General features: G+C 42.2%; 1 protein-coding gene across 3 annotated transcripts in view; it reads right to left on the bottom strand.

Moving 5' to 3' along the window:
* Positions 1–3,640: 3,640 nt before the first annotated feature.
* The window catches only part of LOC125979924 (BOLA class I histocompatibility antigen, alpha chain BL3-6), a 16,048-nt gene continuing 9,758 nt past the window's right edge, over positions 3,641–9,930 (bottom strand). Inside the window, exons 1-7 of one of the 3 annotated variants that reach the window (XM_049738824.2) lie at positions 6,351–6,518; positions 5,158–5,421; positions 4,774–5,052; positions 4,336–4,644; positions 4,149–4,265; positions 4,059–4,076; positions 3,641–3,981 (exon numbers count right to left, since the gene is read on the bottom strand). In XM_049738824.2, coding sequence (XP_049594781.1) covers positions 3,953–3,981; positions 4,059–4,076; positions 4,149–4,265; positions 4,336–4,644; positions 4,774–5,052; positions 5,158–5,421; positions 6,351–6,411 — 1,077 coding nt within the window. In that variant the 5' untranslated portion in view covers positions 6,412–6,518 and the 3' untranslated portion in view covers positions 3,641–3,952. Of the gene's footprint in view, positions 3,982–4,058; positions 4,077–4,148; positions 4,266–4,335; positions 4,645–4,773; positions 5,053–5,157; positions 5,422–6,350; positions 6,519–9,930 lie in introns of those variants that run through there. The other 2 variants (XM_049738817.2, XM_068652745.1) reach the window with 2 other exon arrangements.

Below are 9,930 nucleotides of genomic sequence, written 5' to 3'. Positions count from 1 at the left end.
TCCCTTGAAATGCTTACAAAATTGGTTAGTGCGGCTAAACAAACAACATGTTTACTCGACCCGCTTCCAGCCAAACTACTTCAAGAATTATTTCCAATTTTAGGAGCGTCCGTCTTAAATATAATCAATATATCTGTCTCCTCTGGGATAGTGCCAACAGCCTTTAAAACCGCTACCATTAAACCGTTACTTAAGCGAGCAAATCTTGACCCGGACTGTCTCAGTAATTATAGGCCAGTTTCAAACCTCCCATTCATCGCAAAACTTCTTGAAAAAGTAGCAGCGCAGCAGCTTATTGATTACATGTTCGCCAATAATCGATATGCCTCTTTTCAGTCTGGTTTTAGAGCTAATCATTCCACAGAGACAGCACTTGCTAAAGTGACTAACGATCTCCTCATAGCTATGGATTCAAACACTTCATCTGTATTGTTACTACTCGATCTTAGTGCTGTCTTCGACACTGTAGACGTCGATATTTTATGAGGGCGTCTTAAAAGTTGTGTTGGTATCTCAGGGTCAGCGCTAGGCTGGTTCTATTCCTATCTATCAGACAGGACGCACCGAGTCAATACGTCAATACGTCCTCTGAGCTCTATAATGTTACGCGTGGTGTCCCACAGGGATCGGTACTCGGACCGATTTTATTTCATATTTATATGATTCCGCTTGGGAACATACTACGTCAATATAATATTAGTTTTCAATGCTACGCCGATGACACCCAATTATATATGCCGTTATCGATGACAGATCCGCGGGATCGTTGTAATATCGAGGCGTGCCTTTCGGCGATCAAGCAAAGGATGTCTCTCGACTTCCTTCGTCTTAACCCGGATAATACTGAGATGTTGATAATTGGTCCAACTCGTTATCAACACTTATTTAAGGAAACCACTATAACTATAGATAGACTATCACTCTGCGCGATACTGTAACTAATCTCGGGGTGATATTTGACCAAATGCTCTCCTTTCAAAAGCACATTAAGAATATAACCAGAATTGCGTTTTTTCACCTTCGTAATATTGCTAAGATTCGTCCGATTCTCTCGACTGGGGATACGTAAACTATTACACATGCGCAGCCCACAAGGACTACGAGGAAGCAAACAAGGAAGTAAGGAAAAGTGCCAAACGGGACAAGAAAAACTACATTGAGGCGCTGGCTAAAGAAGCACAGGAAGCAGCAGCACAAAACAATCTCAAGGAACTTTACATGACCACCAGGAAAGTAGCTGGGAAGTTCAGACAGAACAACACACAAATCCGGAATAAAGAGGAACGACTCCTCACCACCAAGGAGGAACAACACCTGTATTCCACTTTTTTGGCCGGTTGAGTCATTTTTTAGTTGTCATCAAAAACCATACAAACTGGCAAATGGTCACTGATGTCGCTGACTAATAACCCACTTATTGTGCTGTTTATAATGTCATTTGTGAATATATTATCAATAAGAGTGGCACAGTGAGGAGTTATTCTGGTTGGTCTCTTGATTTTTGGATACAAGTTCATGCTAGTTGTCAGTTGCTCATGGAAACCAGATGTGTCTGGTGCCAATGAGTCTACGTTCATGGACCAAGGCCCAAACAATCCCGCACCAACCTGACCCGGTCACACTAGTGAGATATACATTGCATGATACCAGAATAAAAATGTACCACACATTCCAATCTGTTGTTAACTACCATTGACATATCACCCTGACGTTTAATGTCTTTTCCACATAGATCGCAACTCCTCCGCCACCTTTGTTTGGTCCATCTATGTGTAGAAAGTCATATCCCTCCAGCTCTTTTACTGTGTTGATGCATGTTTCCGTTATTGCAATCATGTTGAATGGGCGAGTAAAGTGATGAAGATAATCCTTAATGTTTGTGAAGTTGGCATACAGACTCCGACTGTTATATGTATAATGGACAGTTTGCTATCTTTATTGATTCCATTAAATTCAGTATAGTAACTGCAGTTATTGTTGATTGAGTTGAAGAAGTTGTTATCCGGGTCTATATCGTGTTCCAAATCCAGTGAACTGCGGTCAGTGTATTGAAATGATTGTCGTGTTCACTAATCCTCGGAGTTCTCTTCCTGTTGTCTTCAAGTGTACATGCTTGACTTCTTTCGGTGTGTGTCATGGTTGTGAGTGGAGTTTACCTTACAGTCCTGCAGGATGATCATTGGTATCGGTCCAGCTGTATCCCCTTGGACTGCAGGAAGGTAGCCACCTGTTGCTCCGTGGAGCTAACATCCAGTTCACCGGGCTCCCCTCCCTCGCCAGCGGCCAATGGCCGGGCGTATGACCGGGCTTTGATGTTGATGATCACATCGTTAATTCTGGTGTACTGCTCCAGGTCGGCAACCCTGCTTTCCAGGAAGGTGATTCTCTTTTCCTTTTCCTCATTCTGGATGCGGAGAGCTTTAAGCTCCTCAACCAGCTTAAGGAGAGCTTTCTGCTCCAGCCTGACAGCAGAGACTTCTTCAGTGAGGAAGTCCAACGCCTTTTTAATATCATCGACCTCCTCCACCGAAGAGAGGGGAGCCGCTGGTGCCTTCTTCGGACCCATGTTTGGGACGTGCTAGTTGTTTTTAGCGGTGTAGCAGGCAATTACAAGAAGGGAGGGGGGGGGGGGGGGGGGCTGTTTGTTGGCTGTGACTTGAAATGCAGAGCAGTTGAACGTATGACAATCGATGATTTATTTGAATGCGTAACTGTTGATGATGAGTCTTTATTCCGAACATATTTCAAACTTAAGAGGAGGGGGGAAATGAATACAAATCAAATACAATTAATAACACTTTAAAGTGCCATATTTAAGTCACTGGAGCTGTATGTGGGTTTAAAAAGCAAAAGGCTTGATTGATTGATTGATTGATTGATTGGTTAATTGACACTTTCAACTTATTATCCTGTTTTATTTTTGCTTTTATGTAGCCATCTGGCATTTTTAGTCCTTGTACCCGCTAAAAAACATATTTTTGACTTTTTTTTTAAACTGGTGGATATTTGGACTTTGCTTGAGTTCCTCACTTAGATTGCTCCATAGTTTGACTCAGCGACTCAGCCTGTCATCTATTATAACCCCATGAAATTTGTTTTCCTGCACCCTTTCAATTTCAGTTCCATCGATTTCTATTTCTTTCTCTTTTCAATGAGATAAAGTAGTGTATAAATATATTCCGATGGAAAAAAATCTATAACGACAGAACAATAAGATTATATGGACAGCCGTAAGTGTCGGCATTTCGCTTTATATTTATGAATTGAGTTATTTCTTGTCTGGTTTTGTATATATTTTCTCATGAGGTGTTTGGTTTGCACTTGATGAAGTTTTGCACTTATTATCTTGTTTTATTTTATTATTATTATGGGGCAGGAACTATAAGATTTTCTTCAACTTGTTCCTTCTCAAGTATGTAAATATGCGTTTACTTGCTAAAGTTGAATTGTCTATTGATCAAAATACACATCAAAAATAAAATAAAAATATCAAAAATAAACTCCACATGGACTTTTCTGTAAATAGGAATGTGTTTTGTATGGTTTTTTTTAGAAGACAACAGAAAAAAGACGTGTTCTTTATCATAACTTTCTTGCTTATCCTTGCTAAATTATATATCCAATACAGTGACCAGAAAGCTCATTTCAAACATTTTTATAATGATACTCAAACTTGTATCAAATAGATCAGTAGCTCGCTTAACAAAAAAGCACTTAAAAAAAAAGCAACGTGTGATGCGGATATTACTTGTGGCATGTTGGCTCCCTCTAGCGGTATTTGGAAGAACTAGTGAAGTAAATACAATTAGAATTCACCGCACTTGTAAAACTGTCGCACTTCAATTTGAAATAAGAAACATTTCCAAGTATTTCATACAGTTGGAATGTGATGATTCAATCAAGCGTGGCACCCAAGAAAAGAAGACATCCCTTCAACCTTAGTGGGGTTCATTCAATCCTTCTCAGAAGATGAGGTGCTGGCTGAGGGAGCATAAAAGAAAATACGTTCAAGGCATTGGCATTTTTTCAAAACAGCAAGCGGAAAACGTCTCACTTACAAGCTGGAGCGTAATTGGCTGAAATGGAAGAGAAGCGAGAGGAGATTAGGAATCGCCACAAACGGAGCCAACATTTGCGTCGTCGTTCACCTTGTTGGCTTTTGGGACGCTTGGCCAGGAACACCCCCACCGCCACCGCCACCGCCACCAGAGCCAGGACCCCCAGCGGGACAGCGATGGCCACCGCCTTCTTCCTGTCTTCCTCTTCTTCACAAGGAAACGAGACACGTGAAAGACTGTCGGCGAGACACCGAGCCGTGTCCGACACGTGGCTCACCCTGGATGCGCACGTTGCTCAGGATGCTTTTGGCGTACAGCTTGGTGACCATCTCATCCCGGACGCCGTCCAGTTTGAACACGCATTCGTAGCGTCCCTCCGCGGCGGGCGTCAGCTCCACTTTCAGGTCGGCCGTGGTCTGGAAGGTTCCGTCGTGGTTGGGGAGCGTCTCCCCCATCTCCACGTCCTCGTGGATCTGCTCGCCGTCCTTCCTCCAAAAGAGGTCCGACGTCCTGGGGTAGAAACCCGTGGCGTGGCAGGTGATTGGAGAGGAAGGCGTCTTCTGCAGGAGAGACACCCTGGGAAGCTCTGCGCGCAAAGATGGAGAGAAGAGTGGAGGATGTGCATGGAGGAAAAGAAACAACTTGAAAGAGCGTCAAAGATGGACATTGTGTGTGAGCTCGAAAGACGCAGAGAAGGCGTGAGAGGACAATGTACCGGTTCTGGTCAGGAAGTCCCTCCCGTTGCTCACGTGCTTCTTCAACCATAAAGGACAGACCTCAGTGAAGTAATTCTTAGCGTATTGATTGTATCCGTCGTCTTGGTCCCGCTTGAGTTTGGTGATGAAAGCTTGCGGATGTGCTGCGATCCAGCTCATCGTCTTCAGCTCAAATGATATGAAGTCTTCTCCATCGTAACTGTCGTGCCACCAACCATCAACCTCCCCAGTCTCATCATTCCATTCGCAGCCGAACATCTGCTGAAGCATGTGAACACCTGAAAGGATGGCGCACAAGATTCAGCGAGGACGATGATCAGAGAGAAGCCAGCAGTGACAAAAAAAGTGTCATTTGACGAGCAGAAGGTTGGACGTAAACAAACCTCCAGTTTGGTTGAAGCGCTTTTTAGCGATTTCAATGTTGACTTTGAAGAGCTGCTCAGCATCAATACTGCCCGCCGTATTTCTCTCCCAGTAGTGCGGATCATCTTCTGTGATTTTGTCCACCCAGTCTTGTTTCGCTTTTGCTTTCCTGTGGTTGCTGTCAAAGTGCAGAATCTGAACGCCGTCAACATACGCGGCCTCCCAGTACTCTGGTAGCTTTGCAACTTGAGAGGCCGTCACGAAATAATTCAGCGTGTGAATGACTGGAAGACAAACACAAAAATGACACACATGATCAAATCAATCTTCATATTTTCAATGATTCTGCCTGCAGATGGAACTTTGCAGCACTTGAAATTGGAAATGTCATGTTTCTCCAAACGCGTTCTTCCGCACAAACTTGTCAAACTTGAATTTGACAACCTGCCTATGTTTTTTTCTTTCGGTTGTTAATATGTTCGATTTCAGTGTGACGCCCCAAGCGAGATATTCGATGCCCCTCAGCAGTGACTGACATCCACTGAGGAGAGAACTCGAAAGACGTAACTTTTGCCAACTTTCTTAATTTGTAAAAAAAAAAAAAAAAAAAATCCACTAATAATATGAGGCAATCCTATTGTTCAGACAAGTGAAACACTTTTAGATGTTACCTGCTGACAGTTTCAATTGTGTCTCCCGTCTTCCTCACAGTCGCAACTGTCAGCAGGTAACATCTAAATAAATGTCACTTGTCTGAACAAAAGAACTGCCTTATATTATTTACGGAGACATGATGACTCTTATCGAAATGATAATGTAAGGAGGCTATACAATGTTTTTTTTTTTTTTCTGAAAGATTAGACACAATTTTATTGCCATGACTGTGAAATGTTAATTATTAATTGCAAAGACTCCCCTGTACAACATTTCATTCTTGTGCGTAGGCTTTTCCATATTTCATCGATTGCATATTTATGCTGGGGCACATCACTTTGATTTGTGCCATTTTCAAGTTTTCTAACTTTATTACATTTATAATAATAGCAATGTGTTCCTGTATGACTGTGACAAAACGGGCGTTCAGGTGAAAGAACTTAAAACGCCGACGCAACAGACGAGTGGCGAAAACGAAAGCAATAAACAATAATGACTGCGTCACTTCCAAATCAACAGCGTCAATCTTTAGGATAAGAAACCGAAAAGTCCAACTTACCAGGCGTCACGCTGTATATTTGCACAGCCAAAACAAATGCAAGTAAATTCATTCTAAACATCAAGTTGTTTTTCGATTTTCGTCAAGCAGGGTATTCGGTCAAAATTGCGACTCGTCGCCCAAGAGGCGAACGCGGAACAACTGCGAAGCGCATGACGCGCTTCGATTACGTCCCACGTCAGCCAATCGGAGTTCAGCCCTGTGATGACGTCACTCAGGACTGCCTGCAGTACGTGTTGTAATAAATAAATGAATAAACCGAGTGTTGCATGTTTGCACCGAATATCGACATTTAAAAAATTATAAAATTATAAATTATATAAAATTATATTATATAAAAAGATATATATATATATATAGTATATATATATACACATATATACACATATATATATATATAGTATATACACATACATACATACACACACACACACACACATACATACATACATACTGCAGGAAATGGGGTCAAAATACAAAAAGTCCTGCCTAGCTACAAAAACAGATATGCTCAAACCTCATTGAATAAAGTACATAAGCAGACAAGTATATTCACATATTAAATAAATAAAAGAAACATTTTAAGCATATAATTATACCTACACACCAAATCAATTAAGAAGACATAACTAGACATTTTTGATAAGTGGTGATGAGAAAGGTTTTCATAACTTTATGATCTGATATATTTCTGAGCACTTTGAAATAACAAATGACTAAATAGCTTAATGACCCTTAAGGAACTGTGGAATGCATGCCTGATGGTTTTTCTCTGAATCATGGACACGACCAGAGTCGTGTTGACCGTTCAGTACTTGATTGTATCTTATGTTTTGACTAATGCTAGACGCCAGTTTTTGATTACTACTGAACGCTCTGCACAGAGGGAAATAGTTTGCCTAACAAAGAAAAGATACGGTTGGAAGCAAGATTAAACTATGAATAAGCAAAGACATGATGTATCAAAAGAACAGCAATAGATTAATGATGTCACAGCCAAAAGCTAACATCATTTCGTACAAAATGACAAAATTAAAAGAATAAGAATGAGAATGAGGTACGACAGGGTATGTCCAAGATTGGAGAAGAATGTTCACAGGAAGGTCACGTGGAGATAAAACCAGCAGGTGCCAGAAGGAGCTGCCCAAAGACTCGGCCAAAGATGATCGCCAAGGCCGAAAGACGGGAGGGAAGACAACAGCCCCCACCCGAGAACTCGGCCAAAGATGATCGCCAAGGCCGAAAGACGGGATGGAAGACAACAGCCCCACTGCACACACACACACACCAACAGCCCACACACCGAATCGCCCATAACCAGCACCACTCCCATGGAAGCAGACTCTCCTTCGAACTTGCCCCACCCCGAAGACTCATCACCCATCAATCTTGGCCCACAATGTGCTACTGAATATAAAATGGATCTAACAACCTTGGACTTTGCCTTTTCTGAATGGAGACTTTCCGCTCTTGAAGGGCCCAGCGCTGTATTGTACTTTCCTGAAAACAGAGCTTTCTGAACAAGAATTGTGATTGAACTCAACCAACCTGTGTAAGTCTAATTTCTGCTTCAGTGTCTTTGCATTTTCCTAAATCTGAAGAAATCAAACGAGCACGCAGTGAGTAAATTGGATAACAGGTGATTGGCAAAGGCTTTTGCCGTGAGGCGCAGATAACGCGCTCCCTAAATTGTGTACAAAATCCAACACTTTCTTTTGTAAAATAATAAGTGGATATATTGTGCTTATATAATTATGACCCCAGATTTCTATACAGTACAGTATAAAGAAAAAACATAGCGAGGACTTGTGATCTCGCCAGCAAGATGAGTCGGCATCGAGTATTTGTCTCTGGCCCCCTGCCTGGGAGAGCCACTGATGAGAGGTTTAGTAGATTAGTCTCCCTTAATCGACGGATGGCTGGGTTCTGTAAAAAGCAGGGACTGTATTTTATAGATAACTGGTCCTCCTTCTGGGGCCGCCCCGACCTGCTGAGGAAGGACGGCCTTCACCCTAACCGTGAAGGCGCCTTCACTCTTTCTAGGAATATAGATTACTGTTTGAGCCACTCATGACAGGTCACTTTAGAGCAGGTCAGGGCACAGGTGATTAGACCACCTGTGAGGATGGGTTTGGAGTCTGTTAGGTTAAAGTTAACTAGCGCTAGGCTAGACTTTCAGCATACACATAGCTCCTCGTGTAGACTAGAGCGCGACAGTTTAAATAGTGCTGCAGTACACATAAACACACTTTCTACTGGGGTAGTAGACAAATCCAATCACTCCGTCCCGACCGGTCTTGCTGATGAAACGGTGCCTGTTTTAGATAACTTCACATGTGTAACAAATACTCATCATCAAATTCCCACGGTCGTTTCATCCCACCGCCCTAATAAACTTTTGAGAGGTGATATTAGGCCTAGAGAACACAATTTTACTCGCATCCCGTTTAAAAATCCTTCGATAGATACGCACCCTGATCGACCAATTACACTTAAATTCGGTTTTATGAATATTAGATCGCTTCATACGAAAGCAGTTCTCGTTAATGACCTTATCACGGAACATAATCTAAACGTTTTTGGTCTTTGCGAGACCTGGTTAAAACCTAATGAACTGCTGCCACTTAACGAGGCCTCGCCTCCAAATTTTGTGAGCTCGCATGTGGCCCGTCCTCGAAGAAAGGGTGGGGGTGTCGCCCTCATCTCAAATTCCGAGCTTAGATTTAGGCCTCGCTCAATTCACGTATTTAAAACATTTGAAGTTCTCATTGTGCGATCCACTGCGTTACCGTCATTCTATCTTGTTGTTATTTACCGCCCGCCCGGGGCCTACTCTGGCTTCCTGGATGAATTTTCAGAATTCGTGGCTGATCTAGTGACAAATGCGGATAATATAATTATCATGGGCGATTTCAACATCCACATGAATTCACCGTCGGAACCACTGACTTCGGCATTTCAAACTTTAATCGATACGTTTGGTTTTACGCAAGCTGTACAGGCAGCAACGCATAAGAATGGAAATACCTTAGATCTGGTATTATCCCGAGGACTAGCAACCTCAAATATAACAGTACTGCCATACACTACTGTTCTGTCTGATCATTTTTTAATAAAATTTGAAATTTTAGTTCCTTGTCAAAGACAAGAGAGCAATCAGAATTATAGCAGCCGTAATTTTAACTCCATGACTGCAACTGCGCTATCTGAGTTACTGTCGCCGGCAACCGCCATGTTTCCCGCGTACAGTGGCTCTATCGATAATCTTACAAATGAATTCAATGCGACATTATTAAAAGCCATTGACTCTGTGGCGCCGCTACGTCTGAAAACTCGCCGTAGATGGCCAACTCCGTGGTTCACAGATGAAACACGTACGTTTAAACAATTATGTAGAAAGCATGAGCGCAGGTGGCGTTTAACCAAACTTGAGGTTTTCCATCAGGCATGGAAGGACAGCCTCCTGAAATATAAAGATGCGCTTATTTTAGCAAAAACTCGTTATTTTTCGCAAGTCATTAATCTTAATAAAAATAATCCTAAATACTTATTTGATACAGTGGCAAAGCTAACTCTGCGC

The sequence above is a fragment of the Syngnathus scovelli genome, chromosome 1 (genome assembly GCF_024217435.2).
Source record: "Syngnathus scovelli strain Florida chromosome 1, RoL_Ssco_1.2, whole genome shotgun sequence".
In the NCBI taxonomy this organism is placed as follows: Eukaryota; Metazoa; Chordata; class Actinopteri; order Syngnathiformes; family Syngnathidae; genus Syngnathus; species Syngnathus scovelli.
This window is presented reverse-complemented; position numbering and strand designations above follow the sequence as displayed.